The sequence below is a fragment of the Heptranchias perlo genome, chromosome 37 (assembly GCF_035084215.1).
Source record: "Heptranchias perlo isolate sHepPer1 chromosome 37, sHepPer1.hap1, whole genome shotgun sequence".
Lineage (NCBI taxonomy): Eukaryota > Metazoa > Chordata > Chondrichthyes > Hexanchiformes > Hexanchidae > Heptranchias > Heptranchias perlo.
In genome coordinates this window covers 3545019-3572827 of record NC_090361.1, presented here as the reverse complement: position 1 = coordinate 3572827, position 27809 = coordinate 3545019, and the positions used below count along the sequence as shown (strand labels likewise).

Genomic DNA, 27809 nt, shown 5'->3' with positions numbered 1-27809 from the left:
CTCAGCTTTGAATTTTTCAATGACCCCCAGCGTAGTTTTTTTTTGGGGGGTTGGGGAAGTGTTCAGATTTCCACTACCCTAAGTGATGTGCTTTCTGACATCACCCTGAACAGCCTAGCTCAATTTCAAGGTGATGCCCCTTGTTCTGGACTTCCCCACCAGAGGAAATAGTTTCTCTATCTACCTTAACACCTTTGACCATTTTAAACATTTCAATTAAATCACCCCTTAATCTATATTCAAGGGAATATGAGCCGAGCCTATGCAACCTGTCCTCAATTTAATCCTTTTAGCCCAGGTATCATTCTGATGACTCTGCACTGCACCCCCAAGTATCTTCATGTATTGTGTACAATTGCTGCATTCAAATCTAGTTGGTAGAAACTTCGTACATCTTTTAAGGAAAAGATGCTCTGAATACCAGTCCCAGGACAGTCCTGGTACTTTGATCACTAAAATGCCACAAGGGAGTTGTGCATCTTGGAATTAAAGATGGCATAAAAACCTTGCATCTTAGCCACCTTACCCATAGCTTCTAAAAACATCTGCCACTTCCACTAAGTGTTATGTAGCTGGTTTTCACAATCTTGACTGTCTCCCAGAAAAGCATCAAGTCTACAAGAGCAACTCCAATGAGGTAGGAAGCTCACCCAACTTCCCAAAGGCAAACTGAATAATCTCTTCCCAGGCATTTATCAATAGCACATGAACAATTCACATGAACTGGCCCTGAAGTACTTTGTCTTTAAGCAGTCTGGCAAAGATTTCAACTCAAGAACCCACAAAATAGACAAAAGAAAAAAATCATTGAATAATCACCACCACGGTAAAAGTCTTAAAACAACCTGTGGACCACCATTAAGAGACTGGTTTCCCCACCTTTCTTGGAGGCCACAAAGAGTTTTTCTTGCTTCACTCCTGTAGACGGGACTCCAGGCTTGGCTGGTAGAGTTGGAGTGGAACGTTCACTGGTAACTCTAGCTGCAGGCTGCTTCCTCACTGCAGGGAGCTTCCTCATTGCACCTGCACTCAGTGTTGATCTGCTTGAAGACAGAGCGATAACTGGACTTTAAAAAAAAATGGTCATCGGTTGAGTTACTTTTAAAGGCCAAAACACTGCTACACATTTCACATGCACCCAACATTTTTGCTTTGCAGAAGGAACCAAACTGCACACTTTCTACACGGACAAGGCAAACACTGCCCAAAAATTACAGGTGTTGGTTTTTTGTTCTCCCTCCCATGAGGGACTTGAGTGAAAGGCAGCACTTAAATTGTTGCTGCAACAACACAATATGGTTATTAATGGTTAGGCCAAGAGCAAAACAACTGAAATTGGTAACTTGGATAGGATCAGTTTAAAACCAAGAACAAAAAAACCACAAGTGATTGTTGGTCTGCATGTAATTGGGTCAACCCAATACGACCTATCCTCCAAACAATTGGTCAGCAAGCATGTAGTCACAGTCACCAGGTAGCACTCCCAAAGTTTGAAAGGAAGCTGAAGCATCCAATCTAACCTGGTTGATCCAGTGAAGATCAGAGTTGAGACTTGCACCCCAAGGGAAAGTGCAGCCACAGAATCACTGAATAAATGGGAGCTAAACAAATGCAAAATGCATAAGTGGTACCCAGCAGTGTACCATGCATGAGATTTAGCCCTCATGGCTAAACTTTGCTTTGAGGTCGAGTGATGGACAATGCACAAACTGGCTAATTTACCCAATGATTAGAGTTGCACAGTAACCTGGGACCTGAATAATGTACCAACTACCCTGGAAGGATGAGTCATTGAAGAGAGTTATGGAAACCTGTGAGGGAATGTCAACAAAACATGAGGACTTTGGCTAACCCAAATGGCATCCATTGCAGCTTCATGCTAGTCAGTCTGGGAAAGAATGTAGCAGTCTTACCCATCTTTCTGCAAAGGCCTATGAATCTGAGACCAAGCACTCAAGCTCGAGATCTTACTGACGTTTGTTGCCTATTTGGTATCTGAAGTGATGGGTCTCTGGTTGTCTTTCTAATGTTACTTCCCCTCAAAACAAACCACGAAGTCTGTTGCATCCTGTTCTCAAATGCTACACAAGAGCCAGGGAGGCCCCTGCCAATTGGACCTCTGCCCACCATGCACAGCTTTCAAACTGCTGACTAGAGAATTCCCCACCAGCATTTCACAACGGGCCCTGTAGATGGTGACATTTCTCTTCCCTGCTCCACTCAATTAACCAATGTCGGTGCGACCAGGCTCAAAGGCGACCCGCCGATGCATCATCCAGAGGATGTAATCTGATCTACAGACTATCCAGGAATTAAAGGTTAACCTCCTGGACATTGCCATGAGCAAACCCAGAAGGAAAATCATGAACGTTAAGAAAAAAGTGTTCCTTCATTTTCTTTGAAGATGAGTTGTAAAAGTATTGTAAATGGTAAAAAAGGCAGTTTGACTGGGGGCAGAGCGGTTGGAGCCAGTAGGTCATGTGATGAAACCTCCAGGAATACATCCAACCAGAGTTGGCAACCCTACCCTCAAAATGCTCAAACCTTCAGGAGCAGCATTTACTCCAAATCCCAATGCTCCCTGCAGCTGTATCAACCAGCAGCTCTCTGTAGCAGAGGCCATATCTAGCCAGCTGAAGGTAAAACTTCTGGACTTCAAGATCCATCTTTCTACTCCCCTCCTCCCCCCCACCCCAGTCTCAGCACCTGCTACTGGTCTAGTGGTCAGCATTAAAAGTGCCACATCAGCAATGTCATTTTCAGACACTGACAGCAACATTATGTCAGGATGTCAGCACACAGATGCCTGACTTGATGACCTGTGGCTGCTTCTTTCCATAGATTCATAAGAGCACAAGAGGCAGCCATCGTGCCAGCTCTATGAAAGCTATTAATTAGTTCTACTCCCCAGCTCTTCCCATATCCCTACAATTCCACCACAACCTTCAAGCATTTATCCAATTCCCTTTTGAAAATTATTGAATCTGCTTCCACTTCCCTTTCAGGCAGTGAATGCCACATCACAACTCACTGAAAAATCTCTCCTCCCCCCCTCAATGCAAATTACAAAGAGACCCAATTGAAATGCAAGTCATCCTTTCCAACCATTTCCATGGATTTTTTTTTATTCATTCATGGGATGTGGGCATTGCTGGCGAGGCCAGCATTTATTGCCCATCCCTAATTGCTCTTGAGAAGGTGGTGGTGAGCCACCTTCTTGAACCGCTACAGTCCGTGTGGTGAAGGTTCTCCCAGTGCTGTTAGGAATAGAGTTCCAGGATTTTGACCCAGTGACGATGAAGGAACGGCCGATATATTTCCAAATCGGGATGGTGTGTGACTTGGAGGGGGAACGTGCAGGTGGTGTTTACATTGTATACACGGAGCTACACACAACCACAGGCTCTTAATTCAGGGAAGCTGGGACGATGCTTTGGCAGGTTCACTCTCCTCCACCCCAATATACATTGGTGCAATTAGGAGTTGGCCACAGACGGTCTGTGTATGCAACAAGCTGGAGGTTTATGTTTGGATCTGAATGGTTTTGATCCAACTGGATATCTAAAGCAGTCAGTACTGCCATTTCAAAAAAGTGGCATTTTAAATGCCAGATAGGCATCTCTGGGGTGAAGGCATTCCCCACAATCCTGAAGGATTAACATTCCCTTCAATGGGTGATACATTTGCAGTTGTGGGAATATTAGCTTTCAAAACATGACATTTCAATTATATTCAGACTGTTAGAAAATATTCCTGCATTAAGTAGTTCCCAACAAGACCAGTTTGCCAAGTTCCAGTGCAACGTTTACATTGGCAGGTAAGCTCTGGAAACAATGCTCGAGCAGAAACCCTACCTGGGCATGGGGGTGGTGGGTTGGGAGGGCTGCTCTCCTTACTGCATCTGTGTGCCACCTGCTCCCTCCCCACCAGAGGGCTTCACTCAGGCCTCCCAAAAGCCGAGAGGGCCAGAGGCAGAATGCCAATCTCATTTATTAATGAACTGCCCAGTCAGCAGCAGGAGTCATCAGAGGTTCCCATCATGACATTTTAAATTGATGTGCTGTTCAAGAACATGGAATGAATCAGCAGCCAACAGACCGAATTATGGGGAGCTGTACTGCTATCCAGATGGTCATGTGAAATGTAGTCAACTGAGCAATTGAGACTCAGTTTGAAGAAAGAGGGGTGTTGGGAGCTGGTAACCAGACAGCCAAGGAAGATGGTGCAATGAACAGTGTGCATACTGAGTCATTCTTCATTTCAGGGCAGCAAGCAACACAGGAGAATTTCAAGTGTTTTTTTATGTGCTTAGACTCCCATTAGCTGATTTTTCAATATTTAATAAAGAGTAGAGGGACTGTCATGTACACAAATCTCAGACTATACATGCAGGCAACAGCAGCCTATGTTGTCAATCCACTTTATTTGGCCACAAATCCTACACTGATCAAAGAATGTTTTTAGATCCTGGTTCAGAATAGTCAGGGCCTGTCACACTTGTCAGCCACTACCCTGCTTATTGTTTGTACAATCCCCCAGAACAGAGTGCAAGGATCAGGAGTTGACTGGGAAGGTCACACCTGAACATTTAGCTTGTCTTGTCCATTTACAGCATTGATTTTTTTTAAATTCACTTGTTTGTAGCCTGCAAAAAAAAACCTTCCACAAAAGGACCACTCAACCGTCAACAACCAATAGATGCCAATGGATCATCTCCCATTGTCTTTGGTGAGCTCATTTATCACACTGAATTATTGGACTTGACAGACAGTACAACACTGGAATGCTAAGCATTGAAAGATTCATAACATTCCTGCATCCAACTCAGGAAAAGTTAGCTACTTTCCAGCTATGGTTTTAATGAGTGTTTCCATTTAAACTAATGCATTCCTTTGGGAGGCAGCTAAAAGATCCAGGAAAGGGTTACCAACCCTCCAGGATTGCCCTGGAGTCTGGAGAAAGGGGTCATCTGGCAGATGACTGTAGGATACCAGGAGTAAATCATTCAAGAAGACAGACTACGTTTGAAGTTAGGAATCCCCCTCATCTGGTTCACTCGAGCTGAGTTGGTCAGAGACTAGTCAAGTTCTCAATATGTGAGACTGATTTGCCCAGTATCTCAGGGATCCAACAATCAGCATTAAACAAGTAATGTCAGAGTTGAAAAAGACTCTAGTCTTACCTTTACCCAACAAAAATCTGTCCACAGATATCAAGAGATATGGAATGAAGGGACATGGAACAAATACAGGAGTTGCAGAACAGGCTCCTTTTATGTTCCCAATCATTGCAAGATTGGGAAAAAGAGAAACCAGCTAACTAAATCCCTCTACCATTCATACCCCCACAGATTAAAGTTGCAATGCTAGTAATGTATCCAAGGCACATCTGGGTCCTCATTACCTGCTCAATTCGCTCTGCAGGGGCCTCTCTGGTTTCGCAGCAGGTGCTGGTTTCACAGAAGCTGCAGAGACAGAATTAAATGGGAGTCAGTTAACGCATCATTTTTAAACCACTTAACCCTCGGTTTGAGTTAGTGTTAAATTCTTTTCTTAACTGAAGTGTTTAAATTTAAAAAGCAACTTTGATAGCCAATACAGATTCTCACCAAAGATCAAATTTTAAAGTGCTCACCAAGTTATCTACAATTGCTTCAAGTTGAGAATTATTCTAAAAAGTGTTATGGATTTTAACCAGAATATAGCTAAATAATTGTGGGCTTTATGCTGTTGTATTGCACAAACAGGAAACTAAGTAAAGATGGATTGAATGGATGGCTCAGATAAGTGCTCCAATATTAAGTGGGAAAGGTGAGGAATGGACACTAACCAAACAGCCAACAGTAAATGTCAATGTGAATCACACACCAGCACTGTTCAAGCATGAAGACACCAGGAATCCAGTTATAGAGATTGAGGTAGTTTCCAAGAGGAAAGATAGTGATCATTGAATCATATGAAGCTTGGAACAGTTTAGCATCAATGACATGTGAAGGGTAACAGCCCCAGCACTATTTAAGCTGCTATAAAATGGTGATGCACTGGGGAATAGGAAGGTTTAACATTTACAGATAGAGGTAGCAAGTCCGAACATGACAACTCCACCAGATCCTCTCCCCAGAGACATCTGCTGCTAAGTGGATGCAGTTCACAGTCATTCTTGTGGATTAAGTACAGGCAAAAATGGTATGCAAAGTATTTGATGACCCCAGTTGGTGAACACACTTTCTGGTTAAGTGCTGTGGTCAGCAAGGTTTAGCATTACCAAGGGAATGATGCATTTTCTCACCCATTGTGAGCATCAAGTACAAGTGGGTCATGTGCAAGATCGAAGGAAAAGTCACCATGCCTCGTCCCCTTCACAACAGGGAATGGTCCCTCTGTTTGCGTTTTTAAAAATTACAATCTGACAGCTTCATGGTCATTATTTTTTTTACTGATAAGTATTTTCAACCTGGAAATAAACTGTTAAAAGAGCTTCTGTATTCGGGTTAAAGTTAGATTCCCGAACCCCAGATTTAACAGCATAAACACCAAAAGCCAGCTCAAGACACTAGAACTAGAGGGCATGTAGTCTCAGAGTAAGGGGGATCAGCCATTGAAGACTGAGATGAGAACTTTCTTCAGAGGATTGAGAATCTTTGGAATTCTCTACCCCAGAAGGCTTTGGATGCTCAGTTGTAGTGTATTCAAGGCTGAGATTGATAGATTTTTAGACTTGAGGGAATCAAGGGTTATGGGGATCAGGTAGGAAAGTGGAGTTGAGGTCAAAGATCAGTGATGATCTTATTGAATGAGAGCAGGCTCGAGGGGCCGTATGGCCTACTCCCATTTATGTTCTTTACCCATATAAAAAAGAACGACTCCTGGTTAAAAAAAGGGTCTTTTGAACAGATTAGTCCTGCCATTTAACCTCCGAATCTGGAATCACCTTCCTCCGCTACAGCTTTTTTGCAACATTTCCTCCTTCTACATTTCCACCGCAAGTCAGAAAGTCTACATCCAAACGATAGAAAATTTGGGAGCAAGCTCACACTTGCTGCAAAACACTGAACACACCACACTTCATAAGATTCCACCTCTCCATTAGATCAATACTGGAGTGGATGAGTGGCACATGCCTTCATGGCAAGGTAGAGAGCAATAGACACCTCTTGCTCCAGATTAAAGTCTGAAGGCTAGAGTTGTAACTGGATACAATGTAGGGTTGCCAACCCTCCAGGGTTGCCCTGGAGTCTCCAGGACATAGCTGAGCAACTGAGGAGAATCATTTGAGCATCAAGTATGTTATTAAAAAAATGCTCTGAACACTTACTAGTTATAGAAATCAGACATGGGAAAGGCTGTTTCATTGATAATCAAAAATCACCCAAACAAATAAAGAATCTATTTGCTTGCTGATTGGTGTAGGAAGACAGGGCAGTGAGGATGGACATGTCAGGCAACCAATGGCAGGAGTGTGGGGGTGGTCATGTGATGAAACCTCCAGAGTTGGCAACCCTAAAACAATGTCATCCAAAACTTCATTACAACCACATAAAGGGACATAGTCCTGATTTGTTCGAGCAATAAAGTTTGGGTATTCACACCAAAATTTAATCACCTGCACTCTAGCGTCTAGAGCACTGAGGGAACCAGGTGGAGAGCTACCAATTATTTCTTTTAAAAGCAGATCTTCCACAATCAGAGCCAACGAGTCACAACAACATGCTGGTCTTTTCGCACCATGCGTCACGCTCACAGCAAGTGCAGTCAGCTCTTGCTAATCTGCACTCTGCTCGCAGCTGTTGGGGAGTCTGCTGCACAGTTGTTCCATCACAAAAGCAGTCTGAAATTCAATTGCAAATCCTCTGCAAAAAAAGCCAAACGAAATTGATTTTTCATTTTGTAAATGAAACTTAATGTAATTAGGACACAATAAATGTTACTCATCCATTTTAATACCTCCAGCATTTTGAAGATACTCTGCAGTGATGCCTTTTGAGCAACTCAATACAGACATTCACTTGAAATCAAATCCCTCAACTTCATATTTCTATGTACTACAGTATAGTATTTTCCACAAGATCATTGGCCTTTAACAAAATCTATTCCTTTATTTAATATATCTCCTCACTGCACTATAAACCATTCCCCAAGGGGGAAGAGATTATCTTCTCAACCCCCAAGTAACCACACTTGCACCAGTTACTAGGCCTCACCAGCAATGACTACATCCCAAGAATGAATAATTGTGTTTTAAAAGTCTACCAACCCAACAGGCAGAACAGCTCTTGTCCTGGAGAGCAGACCATTAATCGCCCATAAAGGGACTGCAGTTACAAGCTTCAGGTTCTGCTAATAGCACATTGATTAGTGGAGAAATAAATGTTATTTCATTTGGTTACATTGCAGATTTTTTTTTATAAAGAGTCACCGTTCTGTAGTTTTACACACCAGAATGAGATTTAAATATTGGAAGGTGACGACCAGGGCAAGTACTTCAGGGGGTTGAATCCCTAGAATTACCTTCCCCTTCAAGCCCACCAGGTAAGCCTGACCCAAGTAATTTCTTCAACACCTTGCACTATCTCCCAGAAAAGGAGTGAGAAACTTGCAGAAAACTCAGCCACACCACAAGCTCCGATGAACTGCACCTTGATTTTCCAGATATCCCCCTCTGGTGAAATACTCCTTTAATGTGTGAACTACCTTGGAGATGTTAGAACCCAATGGAGTGGAGTCAATATTGAGATGTCAGTTAACCCACTTCAACTGCATTATTCCAGTTTGCATGCTGCTGGGCTCAATTAACTGTTCCCAATGATAATCTAGTTTAAGTCTGTATAGACAGTGGTTAAGGCAGCAAGCAGTGGACATAATCCCAAGTTTGATCTATTACACACAGACCAAACTAACATCAGTTACAACTCTAGCCTCAAGACTTTAAATCAGCAGTATGGGCCCCGGATTAGATCGGGATGGTCATTCTTCAAACTCTGGACTCGAGACTTCTGTTCAAGTTTACACAGGAATGTCAAGGGAGATGAATTTCCTATCCATGTAACCTACCAATAGTCACTGTCTATACTCACAGGTGATTGACCATTGAGGTAAAGATACCAGGGAATGCAAGCTAAAATATATCACTCCCAAGAGGGTGGTAAGAACAATATAAAAAAGTATGGACAGTTTAGTCCATGGTCATTTAAAGCAGCACTTTAATCCAGCCAACACATTGGAGCCACTGCCCCATTAATTAGTGGGAGTGATTAGGTTAGAATGCAGTTCAGGTAAGAGATCAGTCAGTTTGACACTCAAGGGGTGTTGGATCATGGATTGGGAGAGGCCGATTGAGACAATGTCAGCCGAGGCTCAGTTGATGCACTCTTGCTTCAGAGTCAGAGCGCGTGGTTCAAGCCCCACCAGAGGCTAGAGGACAAAATCTAGGCCGACACTCCTAGTGCCAGTACCAAGGGAGTGCTGGATGCTTGGAGCTGCCGTTTGCAGAGGAGACATTAAACAGAGGCCTCGTCTGCTGGATCTTGCTGTATGCAAATTGCCTGCCATGTTTCCTAAATTATAAGTGACTACACTTCAATACTATTGCCATTGGCTGTAAAGCACTTTGGGATATCTTGAGATTGTGAAAGGAGTGATCTCAATGTAATGTTAAAGACTGCTTGATGATTTCCTCCCTGTGCACCTGACAGAAGATGTCTGGCAAATGTAGGTCTATGATATATAAAACACAAAAACTTCCTCCTTCAGTGTTAATGGCATGATTCCCACCATTTCGTAAAGGACATTTCACACATTGTTTACAATTTTAGGCACTGCTCAGGATTAATTTGGAGTCATTCCATTGGCTGCAGCTGGCCAGTCAGTCTGATGGTCTCATTGTAGAGCCATGTTAACTCTACCCCACCACATACTGGGCCATCAGCTGCCATGAAATTGATAGATATATAAGTGACTGTAGTCTCAAATCAATGAAAGTTAACTAGCTTTCAGAAGATACAAAGATCTGAGTTAGAATAAACAGTTTGGGAGGCTGCCTTAATTTCACAAGATAAAATTAAGATTTTTTTTTAAAAAGGACCATTTAAAATTTTACCTGGACAGATATCCATCAACAGGAACAATTATGTTGAGTTGTACAGTGCACTGATCAGGGATGAATTGAAGAGCTTAACCTAGTAAAGGTTTGCAATGGAATTGGCAAATCAGGTAGCAGGCTGAGTTAGGGAGGGATATGTCCAGATTAGACAGCAACATTCCAATCCAGGACACAGGTTAGCCCCAACTAGAGTAGATGAATGGTGCAGTGTTGCCACCAACATAGAAGGATATTACTGCCCTTGGCAGCAGAGCCCCACAAGGGGCAGGAGTTCAGTGTGGGGGTGGCAGGGTGTGCCTCAATCTCACTGCCACACTGGAGTGAAGCCCCGGCCAGTGTAATACTCAGGCCTCGACCATCTCCCGGAATATCCTGTCTGATCCCAGTAGGAATCAGTGCCAGGCTGGCTGGCAGGAGCAGGATTTCAAGCAGCAGGGGGCACTGAACTGAGAACAGACCCTGGCACTAAAGGCAAGTGGGTTGGATAGGTGGTGGGCATCCCAAGACAGGGGGAGGCACCCCCTCACCCAAAGTCTCCTTGTGGGATTTGGATGAGCACTTACCTTCTGGCCCACTCCTGCTCGCCACCAGGTTTCTCTGTTCAAAACATGTTTTGGCCCAATCTGCATCATTGGACCCCAGCCTTTGCACATTAATGAGGTCCTTGTCTGCCTATAGAGCAACCTTACATACCTCCTGAAATTTGCTGTGAGCAGGAACGCAATGTGCATCTGGAGGAAAGGATGCTGCGTGTACTTAAACCCCACTCAGCCTGGTGTTAAAATCAGCCCTCAGGAAATTGGACTATCACATTGATTTTTGTCTGTATCTACTTCAATACCTTGAGCTCCCCTTCAAAGCTAGGACATAGAAGTTGGAAGGGGAAATTCAGCAATTAATATATTTTACAAACAGTAATTGAAGCATTATGCACAAGAGCAAAAAGATAATCACAGGCTGCTTTTCTCCACAACCAACCATCTCCTTAAATTCTGCCTCCTCCACTCTGAAGTATGAGCAGCTTTTAGACAGTTACCAAGATAGAAACATCTGTTCAAATACCTCTGCCATTGCTCCCCTTGTATAAATGCTGCTGCAGCAGATATATTCCTGCAGAAAGCAGATCGAAAAGATATTGTAGGAAGGTGGAGGAATGAGAACAAAGGATAAGTATGTTAAGTAACTTGGTCTTTGGTTCCTAAATGTTGGGTGTTCAAAAGTGAGAAGAAAAAGTTTTAAAAAAGTAACTTACAACCTAATGAGTTGATGCAACTCAATTGCCTGGATCAGCTTGGAATAATCTGGACACTAATTTAACATTTCTACAACACAAGCCAATTGGAATGGAAAAGCTTTTTTCGTTTACAAATGAAGCCTTTCCAATTTTGTAAACCCCCCATTGCACTGTGCAAAGAACAGGACCAAACCAGGTGAAATATTGCCACTCGAGTGCAAATGCATTGTAGTCCTGTCTTTTACCCATGGGACCTGACTGAATTCCACTGCAGGTGGATAAAGGCCTGACAGCTGCTTAAAACCCTCATGGAAATGAATATGGACAGTTCTAGATGATCAGAATCAGCATTAACAATGGAACTTTCAACTTGCCATTGCTTCAGGGTTAACTAGAATGTGGTGGCATCATGCTAGTCAAGAACAGCGACACTCTAGAAGCTAGATAGACCATTAACTGCGAGAAGAGGCCAGAGTACACATGAATAAAGCTACTTTCAGAAACTAGGATGTGGAGATGCCAGTGATGGACAAATTTAAAGAATCTTACAACACCAGGTTATAGTCCAACTGTTTAATTTGAAAATCACAAGCTTTTGGAGGCTTTCCTCCTTTGTCAGGAGTGTCGGGATTCATTGAAAATTATCTGAACACTATTCAATTCATTTGATGGCCTTGATAACGAGCAGTTGGAAAGATTATCTGTAATCACCAGGCATTGTTCTGACTATATATGCGGTAATTTTCAATGAATCTCGACACTCACCTGACGAAGGAGAAAGCCTACGAAAGCTTGTGATTTTCAAATAAAACTGTTGGACTATAACCTGGTGTTGTAAGATTCCTTACATTCAGAAACTAGGTAATAACTAGTTTATTGGGCAGATTGAAAGCAATTGCATCTCAGGCTCCTGTAATAACCTTTGAGGGATATATTTTGAGTCACTGGATATTAGTGTGCAAACAATATTTTGTTGTGCTCATCACCTCAAATCTCTTCTGCTCGATAAAATGGAAACATATGTAGTGTATCCTTACATACCAATATTTCAACTCAACATTCAGAGGGTGCCCTCAACTTGAGATGCTGGAGTTTGGGAAAAATACAAATTAGTGCAAAGTAAGTGGAACAGTGCAACACTTATTGTTTTCACCCCCTTCATTAGCATATAAAACCCACCCAACAAAATGTTGTGAAAGCAATAGACAAACCTGCGGAGTTGGGCCTGAGTGGGACCAGATTTTTTGTTTTAGGAACAACTTGACCAGCGGGCAGCACTTTGACATCTCTGGACCGTGTCTTGGCCAATCCTCTGCTCTTTGCTCTGTTACCATTTCCACTCTCACCACATGCTCCATTGTCCTTGTCAGCCATTTTCTTCTCCATTATTTTGGCATGAGAAGACATGCCCGATCTTGGCACAGTTTTGGACAAAGAAGCCTTTTGCTCTTGCTCATTACTCTTCTTCCCGACGTTGGCGACTCTGCTTTGCTGTGCCGAGGCTGGTCGATTGGTTGTTTGTCTACCACCTGCAGTCACCTTTGCCTTGACTTGGCTTCCAATGGTGGCTTTCATGCTTTGTTGTTTGGCCTTAGCAGGCCCATCATTCCTTGGCTTGCTCATTGGCTCTTTAGTGGCTGCTGTGCCGTTCTCTGCCACTGCACTGTCCTCTTTTGCGGTTTCGTTGGGAGCATCTACACCAGCTGGTGATTCGTCAGATCCCTCAGACTTCATGGTGCCTAGTGGATGAGAGCAGAAGCAATGTTGCTATCAGATGGGCTTACTGGGACCAGAAACAGATGCAGTCTTAAAGAAAGAAAGGATAAAGGAAAATATTAATTCAAGAGCAAAATAACAAGCCCCTCAGGAGAAAAACACAAATTAAAGAGATCACTGCCATTTCCTGTGACTAGATTTCATTCTAACTCAAGGGCTGGTGCAACCAGTGAAAAAGCTTAAGACAGGAAAGCCAAGATATATTCTGAATCAGATTGTTGCATTTAAGAGGAAAAATGCAGTTTGCTTGAAAGATTACCTACAGCAATTCAGTTTAGCTTTGATTCTCTTATATGGAATTTATTTAGTAGAAGCCACCTGGACTCACCAGAACACAAATTTGACAATACTGCAGATTTGTGGTTCACTTGTCACTTGGGGTCTTTACCACACATCACAGGCCAGGTTTCCTGGGTTAGAGTTACCAACTCTGGTTGGACATATTCCTGGAGGTTTCATCACATGACCTCCTGCCTCCAACCCACCTCCATTGGTCACCCAACATGCCCATCCTCAGTGCCCCGCCTTCTCAGCCAATTGGGAAAGGAACACAGTTGCCCAATTGGATGATTCTTGACAAACTGCTTCCCCTCCACCCCATCGCCAATACTCCTAATAACTAACAAGTGTGTTCAAAAGAAAATTTAACACCCCAATGATTTTTCTCCTGGGTTTGTGTGCAGTGGCCAAGACTCCAGGGCAATCATGAGATCAGTGTCACAATGATAGCCCTGATGATCAATGCACATGGTCTTCCAGTCAGAAAGATGGGCTACTCAGCTATTTTTCTTACTGTTAGATCATCTACCTTTAGTATCAAAAAGTGACTGTTCTTCCAAATCTCCCACACCATCCCCCACCTCAAACCAGGGGGGGGTGGTGTGGCAGATTGAGGAATGGGGGGGGGGGGGGGGGGGGAGAAGAGGGAAGAAATCTGTACCCATCACCTCCAATCCCACCTGTAACCTGGCAGAGGAGGACAACAGTACCCTAGAGTGAGGATCCCACATCATATCCAGCTTAACCCCAGTACCCCTTAAAACTCACTGCCCTTCCAGACAGGGCCATGGTAGCAAATCCAAGGCATCAAAATTAATCAAGCACCATGCAAACAGATACTAAAAAGTGTAATCAGCCTGCAGCAGGGATATTTCTAACAGGCATGATATTCCTAGCAGGTCAGAGGTACAAGATAATGGGAATTAAGTTACTTCCTGTACAGCTTGCAATCCAGGGGGACTAGAGGATGGAGCTCTCCAGCTTACACTGGAGAGCAGTAATGCACAGTAGAAATTTCACTTCTGTTATGGAGAGCATCAAATACAAGTTGTAAATCCAAGGTCAGTTATATACTGGGATAGATCTGGTGTAAATTGTAGGATTTACAAGTTGCAGAAAGAATGAAAATCTGATTTTAGGTTAAATCCAACCAATTACAAATTCTGCTCTCAAGACACCTGCCACCATTTCATATTGCTACACATCAAAACAGCTTTATTGACACTGGACTCAGCACCTGACTCATATCAATTCCCCAACAGATGCTGCCTTCCCACCAACAAATCCTACTTGCATATTAAAGTAGCAACACTGTAGAGAAGAGACTATTGCAGTCTGTAATTTTCAGGTTTCAAAGATCTTCATTTGCCCTTTGAGGTAAACCTACAACAGCCACCTGACTGGCACAACCTCCTTCGAGCCCCCCTGTAGTCCTGACCAAGATGTACTTTACATGGATGGGCAGGGTGGGGAGTGAGTTGGAGACTTTAACATAGGAGCAAATGTTGAGCCATGGTGCAGGAGTTAAGTGTGATGACCAAGGACATGGGTCAAAGAGGATAGATTGAGAGTTTAAAACCAGGGCAGTGGCGGGGGGGGGAAATGAAGTAGCTGAAGGGACTTCCAATAATAGGGTGGAAGCAGCTGAAAACTCACAAAACTTGGGTGTGGGAAGGAGAGGAAAGAAATGCACAAGAATCAGAGTCAGGAGGGGTACAGGAAGGGATGCAAAGCTGGAGGAGGCTGCAGAGATAGCTTGAGAGTTGTTACAGTCATTGAACAAGGAGATATGGATCTACACTTTCTCACACTGGAGTTTGTATTGGTAAGTAAACAAAGGTCACTAGTATCACACACACTAATCCAGTGCAATGCCATTGGTAGGTTTGCATCTGCTGTTCCCCAGTTGGCAAGATTCCCTAGCAGAGGCCCACACTGTAAATGATGCAACATTGGATTGCAGCTCTACTGGCTGCTGGATAATGACTGAAACATCTCCTGGAAAGTTGGAGAAACTTGGTTACAGCACCACACACTACAGCAAATGAAAGAATTATGAATTTGGTTGAGAGGCAAGTTACATTGAGTAAAAAGTAATGTTCTCACTGCATTGTCACTAGATGTATTGGGCACTACATTCTGCAGTAAAATGTAAATATACTTTACCATGCCAATATGCTTCTTGTACAAACAATCTCCATTCACAACTAAGTTTGGGGGCAGGGGGAACTGTACTTTTAAGAAAGCAAATAGCAGCACCTACAAGTCACAATGCTTAGACTAATTGAAGCAAGGCAGTGGTGCTTTTGCACTGTGCCCAGTGTGTAGAAGACAATATTCCTGGTCAAGCATAAAAACATCTTTCCTCCCCCGACCAAGTTGGGGGTTTCCAGACCACCCACTCAAAGCAAATTGTCCCAGTGACAATCCAACTGGAAACCTGCCATTTCCAGTGCAAAATAAATCACAACTTCACCTCTTGAAGACCAGTTAAGAGCTTTCAGGTAAATAATTGCACACCAACCAAGCCAATCTTGTACTATATTCACCCAATTTGTATTTATATGGCACCTTTAACATAGTAAAATATCCCAAGGTGCTTCACAGGAGCAATAGAACAAAATTTGACACCAAGCCACAAGGAGATATTCAGACAGGAGACCAAGAGCTTGGTCATAGAGGTGGATTTTAACGAGTGTCTAAAGAGGGGGTGGGAATTCCAGAGCTTTTGGCCTAGGCTTTTGAAGGCATGGCCACCAATGGTGATGAAAATCAGGGATGCACAAGAGGCCAGAATTGGAGGAGCACAGAGATCAGAGGGTTGTAGCAGTGAGGCCATGGAGGGATTTGAAAGCAAGATGTTGCCAAACCAGGAGCCAACGTAGATCAGCAAGCACAGGGGTGATGGGTGAACGGGACTTGGTACGAGTTAGGATGCAGTCAGCAGATATTTGGATGAGCTCATGTTTACAGAGGATATAAGGAGAGAGGCTCATGTGGAGCATAAACCAGTTGGGCCGAATGGCCTGTTTCGGTGCTGTACATTCTATGGAAATGGAGAGAGAGTTAGCATGGATACACACTTCCTAGAACAAAAATTGCCTTGGGTTGTGTTTTGAACAGGTAGTTTACACTGGAAGATTGTTGCACGAGATGGAATGTTCTTCAAAATCAATCCAGGTTAAAGCCACCTGGATTTATCTTTCACACCCTCCAAACCTCTGATTCAGTTGCAGATAAAACTGTTTGAAGCAGCTGAAAAGCCCCTTGGGTCTCATTGATCTAGGAGAGAGAGAGATTTGTTCAGAGTTCTCTGGCCTGGCAAGGCAACAAACAGGTGCAAGAATAGCAGATGGACCAAAAAACAAAGCAGAGCACATGGTCCCTAATTGCATGATTCCACAGACCCAGGATCAAGGACTGAACATGAGAATGGGGAAAGTGGTGTTAGGTTTCAGATTTGATTGCATTGACACAGGAACCCTACCCCCATTACACTGCAGCCCAAGACCTGCTGTTACCACACACTAATTGTCCATCTGTTTCTGTCTACGTTTTATTATTGACCATGAAGATCAGGCCGAGGTTAATTTAATTAAACAGCCACCTGTTTTGTGCAAAAAAACACTAAAGCATTAGAGCCACATTGTCTCAAAAGCAAGTTGAGACACTCAGCTCCTGGGAATGGCTTTTCCCCAAAACACTAACATTATGAATCTTCTGTTACAACCTGATATAATTTGAACCAATGCACTATAGCCTACTACACTTAAAACAACATGCTTTAATTTGCAATAATCAAGTCAAAGAGTTCCACAGCAACAGACCTGTAATCACCAGTACTTCACCCTAGCATTACACAACTCAAAAATCTGTCTGGACAATTTAAGGAAAATCTTAGCTTTACCACTGGGTGTTTTGACGAGTTTGTGAGTACATAATAGATATTTCATACCCTAACTATTGTGTTTCAAACAAACATTCTAGTGACATTGCAACTAGTGCAGTATAACTACATTAAGTAATTGTATAAACATCACATCTCACTGCTGACTGCCACATGGAGACATTTCCACCAACATATTTAAAAAGGTCATTTTCCCAGCTGGTGTTAAAATTGTGGCACACATTTCAAACAGTAAAGTCATTCACACTGAAACACACCACAGTGCCACTTGTGTGACGTCCTTTATTGAGGGAAAGGTGAAAAAACAAAAATTCTCTGCCATCCTCCAAAAACACATCCATGAATTTCTAAAGAAATGTAACTCCAGAGCAGTTTTCCAAAGCAAAGCTCCACATATCAAACCTTGTACAGGTGGCATTGTGTTGGAAGTAAAAAATGTCACTTCCAATTGTTTATTGGCATGGGCAGGAGGAGCAGGAGAAATTGTGCACAAGCCCTTATGTTGGTGGGGAGAAGCTCCACATGTGCTATTGTGTTGTCAATCAGAGCTGATACCTCTGCTGTTGGCTGCGGGCCAAATCTCATCTTATTTATCCCAATCTGCCCTTCGAAACAAGCCTATTGAGAGCAGATAATCCCCAGTAAAATAGGTCACGTACAGCAATGGACTGGTAAATCCAGCATTATACTGCTTGAAGTCTGAACTGGACTCCTTAGGGGGCAGAAACAGCAAAATTAAATGCTTTAATTGCAAAGTTTGGAATGACAGGCTCCAATTTTGTAAGTGTAGCATAACATTTACGCAAGCACCTCAAATAAAGTACATTGCAATGAATTACTTTTGCAGTGTAGTGAGTTACGTAGGCAAAATGTGCCAAGCCATTTTGGACACAATATCTTACAAACACCAAGCAGATGACTGAGCAGCTTTTCTTTTGATGTTTAATTTCAGCAGATCAGCCAGAACAACCTTCAAACCACCATTGGATCTTTATGGACCAATATAAACCCAGTATTTAGGAATGTATCTAGGCAGAAGGCCATTGGTTTATCAAACCTGTCCATCAAATCTTTGGCTCTGGTGAGATCTAAAATTTGAAACCTACAAATCCCTTCTGACGTCAGGAACGCGTCCGTTTCCATTTTTGAAATCACAAAGCCCTCTGATGAGCTGCATTGGCAATTTTGCTGCATGTGCTAAATCAGCCTTTTGCTGAACAGATTGTCTGAATGGTCTGTTTAGTTTCCTTATCCTGAAATCAATACATCCTGGGTTTTTGGAGAAGGCAGAAAGGTTGGTCAGATCACCAGAACGGTTCGAGTAGTTCCATGGGACAGTATACACAATTACAGAAACATCCACTCAAGCCTGTGTTGCCATCAAAAGTAAAAAAATCAAAAATTGGCTCAAGTTGGCTGGAGCCCTCCTTCACCACCAAAATCTCCAAGTTACAAAACATGGATCTAGGCAGCAAGTGTTTGAACAGATTGGTCGACTGCCAGATCAGCCTGCAGTTGCATTAGTGAGCATGATTAGAATGCTTAAAGCAGCAGCTTGCTGAAGCACTTCCATAAAAGGAGCAAGGCACAACAGCCAGGGCCTTCCAACAAAACCAGCAGACACCTAGATTGCAGGAGCCAGAGGAATGCTGCTCTCCATTTACATCACAAGCAGGTTTTAAAGCCCCATTACTGCCAGCAGGACAGTTGGGCTCAGCAATGAGAGCACTCAAGATAGCACGATTCTAATATAAGACGTGCATTTATATAGCACCTTTCACAATGTCCCAATGCACTTTGCAGCCAAATACTTCTTGCAGTATGGTCACTGTTGTAATGTAGGAAACATGGCAGCCAATTTGCACACAGCAAGGTCCCACAGTGATGTGGGACTGACTAGATAATTTTTTTATATAAAGTAATATTGGTTGAGGGATAAATATTGGCTCAGACACATGGGAGAACTCCCCTGCTCTTCAAAATAGTGCAGTGGGATCTTTCATGTCCACCTGAGAGTTAGATCACACTCCTTACAAGGTTAGTAGCAGCATTTGTTTTTTTTTGGGGGGGGGGGGGGTGGGTGGGGGGTGAAGCAAGTCTTTGTTGAGCTACAACTTGTTTATCAGGAAAGACTGAACGGGCTGGGGCACTTCTCTAGAAGGAAAAGGACTGAGGGGTGACCTCAAGGTCTTAAATGATGAAGTGGTTGGATAGGGTAGATGTAGAGATGTTTCCACTTGTGGAAAGTCCAAAACTAGGGGCAATAAATAAAATAAGAAATTCAGGAGGAACTTCCAGGGGAAGTTGGATAAGCTCATGGAGGAGAAAAAAAAATAGAAGGCTATGTTGATAGGGTTCGATGAAGTAGGGAGAGAGGAGGCTCATGTGGAGCATAAACACTGGCATAGACCAGTTGGGCCAAATGGCCTGTTTCTGTGCTGCAACTTCTATGCAACGTACTGGAAGAGTAGATTGATTTTGCATCTGATTCCTGAGAAACTTCAAATATTCATCACAAGACTGGTCTGGGCAAGAGTGTTGCAAAAACATCCCTCACCCAGCCTATACAGTTCATCTGCTGAATGGGACTAGTTAAGCTTTGACAATAGAAACACTGACTTTTGCAGGTCATGTACATTATTGATAATGTCAAGAACACAATCCAGGCAAAGTATTGGTGGTAGAACAGAGGTGATGCTCTTAATTTGTACAAGTAGTATGATGACAGTTTCATGACTGCCTTGCAGAATATTTCCTGCTATTCATCACCATGTACATTTAAGTATAATTAGACAGTCAACTCTGGAACAGTTAATATTTCTATTCATAAAAATCAGTTGCAGTCTATTCTCTATGAAACAGGCCTGGAACAAGGCAGTTTATGAAAGGTAAATTACTTGGGACATCAGCTAATTTGAGATTTTAATCTCCAGACATGGGAACACTAAACTACATTGCTGCAGAAATGGGATGGGGTCAAGCTGCAAACAAAAATTTAATAGATTCAAAGAGTGATGGGGCCCCTCCATTAACTGTAGTTAATTAAACCCATTTTAGAAAAATCAGGTCACCACTAACCAGCTCTGGTTATCTCACCACCCCCATCAGCATTCCTAGCTCATACCACAAGAATTAGCTGCAGTAGCAACATGTGCATTATTAACACCTGAATACATGCCTACCCACCAAAAATCTACATTTAATGTTAACCTGTTCATTTCCCTGCCCTTTCAAGACAATCTAGTTTGGAAATCTCAAGTTAAGCACTTCTCCACAAGGAGAAAGTCACCTAGGCTGCCCTGAATCCTAACTGGCACCAAGTCCCTTTCACCCATCACCCCTGTGCTCACTGCCCTCCACTGGCTCCCGGTCCAGCAACACCCCAACTTTAAAATTGTCAGTGGTGAAATCCCTTCACATCAGTGTGGCCTCCTCCAGCCCTACAACCAGCACCCACCCAGAGATCTCTGCGCTCCCAGTCTGGCCTCTCGCACCCCCTGATTTTCATTGCTTCACCATTGGCAGCTCATCTGCCAGTCACCTGCCCCCCCACCCCACTTCAGCTGTGATCACTTTTTGCCTCCCCACCCCGAAGAGTCAAATATCCTCCCAGTACTCACATGCTCAGCATGATGATTTTGGATGGGGTACCACAGCTTGAGTAATCAACTTCAAAAAGGCCTGGGGTGGGAGCGCACAAAAGGGACAAGAGTCGTCAAGACAGAACCAACACATCTCATCTGTCTGGGACTGGCTCTTCACTTCAGCAGTGCGTGAAATTCTGAACTCTCCAGAGCAAGTGTGCTCTCTTGCAAAGACTGCCTTTGATTAAGCAATTTCAGAGCTTGAAATGCTGAATGAAGATCCCAGTAAAGTTGGCCAATACCAGAGTCATTGCACATTAACTTGATATTGTTGACTTCAGCACAGCAAGGTGGGGCTGGGAGACAAGCTGATGTGGCAAGGGAGAACTAAACCTTCAAGTTCTGTCTGAATCTTCATGAAAACTTTGTAATCTCTGCTCTCCTGCTAGTTTCTATTTTGGGTCTAGAGAGCTTCTGAAGGTCTCAGTTCCCCATTTGGTTTTGGGTTTACCAGAACTTAAAAACACCCATTAACTGTTTAGGTTGTCTGCTGCCAGTCAGATCAGTTTGGAGTTGTAACCTTTTGACATTTGCAACCACTATCAAAAAAACAAACAAACATTCACAGGAACAGTTCCTTTCCCCCAAATTCTGAAATAGTCCAAATCAGGCCAGCGTCACTCATTGATGGGATCAAATTAAAGGCAAACTTTAAACCCACAGCAAAAACAACTCAATGCATCAGATCAGACTGGCAGGCTTCAGTAGCCTCAGCTTACTATCAGTTATTAGGCTACGCACAGGCCATTAATCAGCAGGCCAACTCAGCATTCATTATTTTTCAGATAAACATTGTATCATGTCCTACAGAATTTTGATAAAAATTAGAGGCCAAGCAAGACTAGAAGATTTTACAGCATTAAAATGGGAATGTTCCAGGATAGACTCTTCCTTCTGCCAACTCATTAAACCAGCCACATGCTGAAACACAGTGACCATCACTAAAGTGGAAAGATAGCCAACCAGTCAGAGAGCTACATACCCAAACCATCCCTGTGCATTATAATGTAAAATATCATGGTGGGGTGGGGGTGGCAGTGGTCCCTTGTTCAGGTAGGTCGTTCCTTTGCTCAGAAGTGAAGCATGAATTGAAAGTAAAAGGGGTACTATCAATGACCTTGTCAGTCAAAACAGATCCTTTTACTCTCCCACCCCCAAGTTTCAACACAAAAAAAATCCTAATATTCTTTGTGCATTCCCCGTCTTGGACCTGGTTTAGTGGAGAGGGTGGGTCTGATATAGGGAATTATCAACACTGCACAAGGCAGTTAAAGATCCAGAGATTAAGGAACAGCCTAGGTTCATTCAGAACAATCACCCCCCCTCAATAGTCAATTATAAACAGATTTAAAACAGAGACCGACACTCAAATCCCATCGAGAATTCAATTCCTTGCCTCCCTCACAGTACAACACCCAATATAGCACTAAACAGATTAGACGTCCAGTTTTTAAATATGCTGCTGAATCCTGTACTTAGATTCATCTGGAATCCTTCATTAGATCAATGACTGGCTCAATACATCGGCAAAAACATTTGAGATACCACACAGTCAACGCACCATTACCCCACAGACAGGAATATGCTGCTTAGCCTTCTTATTCAGAACCTGTGCACAAGAGATACAGCAAGTTTAGATAGACAGGTCAGCTACTCATCAGCTCCAGCCCTGCTGATATAACACGACATCAAAACACTCACCATTGACGCAGAACCTCTCTCTCTCTCTGTTGCACTGACCTTGCATTGGATTTCTGAAGGTCAGATCAACTTTCTGTTGATGGATCATTACAGGGAGTGATCACCATCTGTTCAACTTTAGGTTTGGGCTAGAGTCCTAAAACCAGGAGGATAGAACACAGCCTGCTCCCATTCTACTCAGCTACTTGGGGCACAAACGAAGCTGTGGGCACCACTCACTTACATTTATATAGCATCTTCAATGTAGTAAAAACATCCCAAGGCGCTTCACAGGAACGAGCAAACATAATTTGAGACTGAGCCACTAAGGAGATATGAGGACAGGTGACAAAAAGCTTGGTCAAAGAGGTAGGTTTTAAGAGGCATATTAAGGTAGAGAGAGATTTAGAGGTAATTCCAGAGCTTAGGGCCTAGGCAGCTGAAGGCATGGCCACCAATGGTGGAGCAATGAAAATCTGGGATGTGTAAGAGGCCAGAATTGGAGGAGTGCAGAGATCTCAGGGTTGTAGGAGGGGTGGGGCAGGGCCATGGAAATATTTGAAAACAAGGATGAGAATTTTAAAAATCAGGGCATTGCCAGACTGTAACAGAAAGTTAATACAACCATTAACAGACAAAATGTCCCATGGTGTTGGTCTCCTACTCTATTGTAGAGGGGGGTGCAGCAGGGAAGAGTAGAAAATGGCAACATGAAGCAGGAGGCTCTTCACTTTCACAGGCTGCACTGGCAAAAATCAGGACAATGCAGCATCACAACACTGAACACAATGCAGAGGGTCTCAGAGCAGGTCACGTCTCTAACTCACAAAAATTAGATTTCCCAACAAAAGCAATACTTCAATTCAGCCAAAAACAGTTAGCATTTATCAAGATAAAACAGACAGGAAACTGTTCTGCCATTTTGTTAGCCATGGCAGATCACAATTTAAGGGTTAAAAATTCCACTGTGCCACTCTACATAGTCCAAAACAACTCCCAGGCTGCGATGTTCTGTCCGTAACAGCTGCAGACTGGGGTGGAGGGGCAAGAGACACAGACTGCAAGTGTGCAATTTTGCAATAAGTACACCAGTGCACACTGAGGTGATGCATCATAATTTCTAGCCCTTAATTCCCTGCCCTTTCAGCATATCCCTTACTTTCCAAGTATTTAATCTCCCTTTGTGTGTCTCTGATCTCAATATACTGCCTCATCAACCTTTTGTGTGTGAAGAATGTTTGTTCCTGGATTTGCTTTCAACTCCCTCAGTTCTATTGTAAAGATTATGCCCTGTTTGCCTGGATTCCCCCTCCTCTCCCATCAGATGGAAGAGTCACTCCCCACCTATCTTGTTACACTCTTCACTAAACACCTCAGGAGATCATATCTAGGGGAAAAAAGTCTTACCACCTTCATCCAAGCTACCTTCCTTTCCAGCAATATATTCCAGAGTTTCCAAACTCCAAAAAAGGATAAAACACTAACGAAAATCCAAAATCATCCTATGGGTTGAAGTCACAGGTCTGAACTAGGGTAATTAAATTGGTGATTAGTTTCAGCATCATAAAAGGAGTCCCACCTTGATCCAATTTATAGAGCAGTGACTCCAATTAGAATTAGGGCTGCAGAAATGCACCAAACACTAATCCCTTCACTTAGAATATTATATTACAAATGAAGTTGGATTATTTAACACTGCAGTATGATTACAAATAGGTTACAGCACTGGTCACTCCATGATATCTGAAGTCACTGCATCCTCCTTTAGTGCAAAAATGCTCCTGCAATCCTAAAGGGAACCATTAGTTCTAAGTGTATGTGGAATCAAAGACACAGGGCTGTTCCCACCAGAAAGCTACAGCACTCTGAGGAAGGACTAACCAGTTCAAGGAGAAAAGCTGGAATATAAACAGTGGAAAATCACTGTTCTTCCTACACTTGGAAAAAAAACTATCTTCAATTTATTTATCAGCTGAAAAAAAATGTAATTGATCAGGGCACTTGCAAGAGTTAAGACTGCAGCTAAACAAACAGCAGAGTTGCATCTGGTACTAAACAGATCTGGAGATTTATAGGCACAGCAGCATATGTAGGCAGTGCTTAGTATCTAGGGTGGCCAACCCTCCCAGTTTGCTCTGGAGTCTCCACGAATTGAAGATTAATCTCCTGGACACTGATGCCACCAAACCCAAGAAAAAAAGGGGCATTAAAGTGAGTTTTTCTTCCAATTTCTATGAACGCTTCCATTTATTAGTTATAAAAATATTGGAGGGGGGGCAGAGAGAGGGCTGTTTAACTGGGCAGGGCACTAGGTCATGTGATGAAACCTCCAGGAGCATGTCCAACTAGTGTTGGGAACCATGCTAACATCACTTACAAAACCCAATAGTCCACCACCTCAAATTGAGAGTGAAGTTTCATAGAGAATCAGCTCTTTCCCCAATTCAAGGAGTCACTGCCTTCATGGGTTTTAAACTAGTTTGAAGAGGCAGTGAAGCTCAGTAACTCATCACATTCATGTCTGCAAGATTAGCTTGGGCATGATTGCACATTTGCAAACACTAGTCAAACATTTCCTCCTGAAGGACAAGTGTCCCTTTTAAGAAAAAAAAGGGACACAGGAACACATCTGAAAGAGTGTTCAATAGTAAACTCATACCACAAACTCCCAACTCTCCTCCCTTTTCAGCACCAGTGTCTCAGATGGTTTGCATTGTTAGTCTCCCTCAACCAGCAGCCAGACACTGGAGTGCAGGCTCTTCTGCTCAACACAGCTGATTAGAAACAAATTCACCAACTCCATGAAAAAAACTCCCAACAATTACACATCTAATTTCACAGACCAGACACATATAGTTGAGAGGAAACCTCCAGGATTAGACTATTCCAGTCCAGGAAAAGTATTCATTATTCACAATCAATTCAGTTGCTTACAAAAGCTCCAGTAGCATGTTATTTAACCCAACATATCCAATAGCTGCAATGGCTACACACTGGAGAGCAAAATTGAGACTCACCCCCTACACTGGGTTTCTCTCTCTCACCAAGGGTTGCCATTTAAAAACTAAACCCAGGATGAAACATGGAGAACAGAGAAAGATTCCTCACCCCAACCCCTTGTAGTATTAAGAGCTTTCCTAATGAAATCTAGCTTAAATCACAAAACAGCTCTGCAGTAAAGGCACATCAGCACAATAGACACTCCCAACATTTAGATCAAAAAGCTATGGGTTAATAAGTAAAATCAGGAGATTTACAGAAATGTATAACTTTATTTTATACAAGAGTACTTCAATATAAAAAGAAAAAATCCTCAATTTCAGAACCTCCCAACAAGACAATTCCAGCTACACAAAATTATCCACACAAAGTTTCATGGTAACATGTAGATTACAATCTTTTATACAACAAATGATGCAGGGCACTTACAGTGGCAAACAGTTACAACAAAAAGGTGTGTGCAGCACAAGAGCCTCTGAGCTCCCCTTCACACCCTCCCCCCCAAAACAGCTCCCTTCCAGCTCCCACCCCCCCAATGTATAAGGAGGTGCTGCAGTTTAAAGGGGCTTCTTAAAATAACACATAAACCAGTTGGCATTAGTTCACTGCATTGCTACAAAACACCAATTTCTGAGCTGCACTAACAGTTTAGCTACACAGCTTTAGAAGCCAGAATTCAATCACATTTTACAATTCAATGCCTGTGCACTTTGCAGTGACTTCATTCAGAATCACCCCGACTCAGCACAGTCCCTTCACCTCCTCCTAGTCAAAAGATAAAAGCAGCTTAACACCATACTAAAAACAGGAGCAAACTTACCTGCGTAGCTCTGTTTTACAAAGCTAGGCTGCCTCTAACCACACCACAGAAAGAAGAAACACAATGCAGAGTATCAAACCCAGCGTCAGCTAGAGGGATATATTTGTGCAGCAATTATCCAATCAGCAGCCTCTCAAACCTACTGCCACAACAGCCAATCGGATTGCACCTCAAATCTTAACCAATTAGGTAATCTTTTGATATAAACAATACTCTGGATTAGAGTGGCCAATGGGCCAGGACCCAAAACAGTTCATGAATATCTCCCCCTCCCCATCTGCTGTTTCCCACCGGTTAATTTTCAGTCATTTGGAAGCAGCTGTTCTATACATCAACTCCAGCTCTCTGGACAAGCTGCCTGTGACAGGCTGCTCGACTTTAACCCGTCCCTGGCTCAGTGGGTAGTACTCTCGCCTCGGAGTCAGAAAGTCGTGTGGTTCAAGTCACATTCCAGAGGCTTAAATGCAAAATCTAGGCTGAGACTCTCAGCTCAGTACTGAAGGAGTGCTGCACTGTTGGAGATGCCATCTTTTGGATGAGCCGTTAAACTATGGCGCCCTCTCAGGTGGAGGTAAAAGATCCCATGGTACTATTTTGTAGAAGAGTTCTCCCCGGTATCCTGGCCAATATTTATCCAATATCACTAAAACAGATCGTCTGGTCATTTATCTCATTGCTGTTTGTGGGATCTTGCTGTGCACAAACTGGCTGCTGCGTTTCCAACGTTACAACACTTTATTGGCTGTAAAGTGCTTTGGGATGTCCTGAGATCGTGAAAGGTGCTACATTAATGCAAGTCTTTTGTTTTCTTTCAAAAGAGCCAGACTTCAACTCAATGAGCTCAGAACCCACTTGTTAAAGGGCCAGACTTTTTAACATGTTTAGCTCTGACCACATTCATTAACACTCTGTTATATTACAGCTCTGTCCCTATGTTGGTGGCAGTGCTGTTTTGTATGTGAGTTGGCACAAGTTTCTTTGGCACTACTGCGTGCCACCACTACAAAAGCCCGTTTTCCATATTCCACCCGAGGCATAAAGAAAGAAGAAAGAACTTGCATTTATATAGCGCCTTTCACGACCTCAGGACATCCCAAAGCACTTTACACCATCCAAGATAAAGCAGCCCGCTTGATAGGCACCCCATCCACCACCCAAAACATTCACTCCCTTCACCACCGGCGCACTGTGGCTGCAGTGTGTACCATCCACAGGATGCACTGCAGCAACTCGCCAAGGCTTCTTCGACAGCACCTCCCAAACCCGCGACCTCTACCACCTAGAAGGACAAGAGCAGCAGGCACATGGGAACAACACCACCTGCACGTTCCCCTCCAAGTCACACACCATCCCGACTTGGAAATATATCAC

At 43.1% G+C, this 27809-nt stretch overlaps 1 protein-coding gene across 3 annotated transcripts in view; it reads right to left on the bottom strand.

Annotated features, from left to right (window-relative positions):
* The window catches only part of LOC137304270 (BTB/POZ domain-containing protein 8-like), a 29953-nt gene extending 3453 nt beyond the window's left edge, over window positions 1–26500 (bottom strand). The window contains exons 1-4 of one of the 3 annotated variants that reach the window (XM_067972821.1): window positions 26439–26500; window positions 12544–13071; window positions 5404–5464; window positions 880–1067 (exon numbers count right to left, since the gene is read on the bottom strand). In XM_067972821.1, coding sequence (XP_067828922.1) covers window positions 880–1067; window positions 5404–5464; window positions 12544–13066 — 772 coding nt within the window. In that variant the 5' untranslated portion in view covers window positions 13067–13071; window positions 26439–26500. Of the gene's footprint in view, window positions 1–879; window positions 1068–5403; window positions 5465–12543; window positions 13113–26438 lie in introns of those variants that run through there. The other 2 variants (XM_067972823.1, XM_067972822.1) reach the window with 2 other exon arrangements.
* Window positions 26501–27809: the final 1309 nt, after the last annotated feature.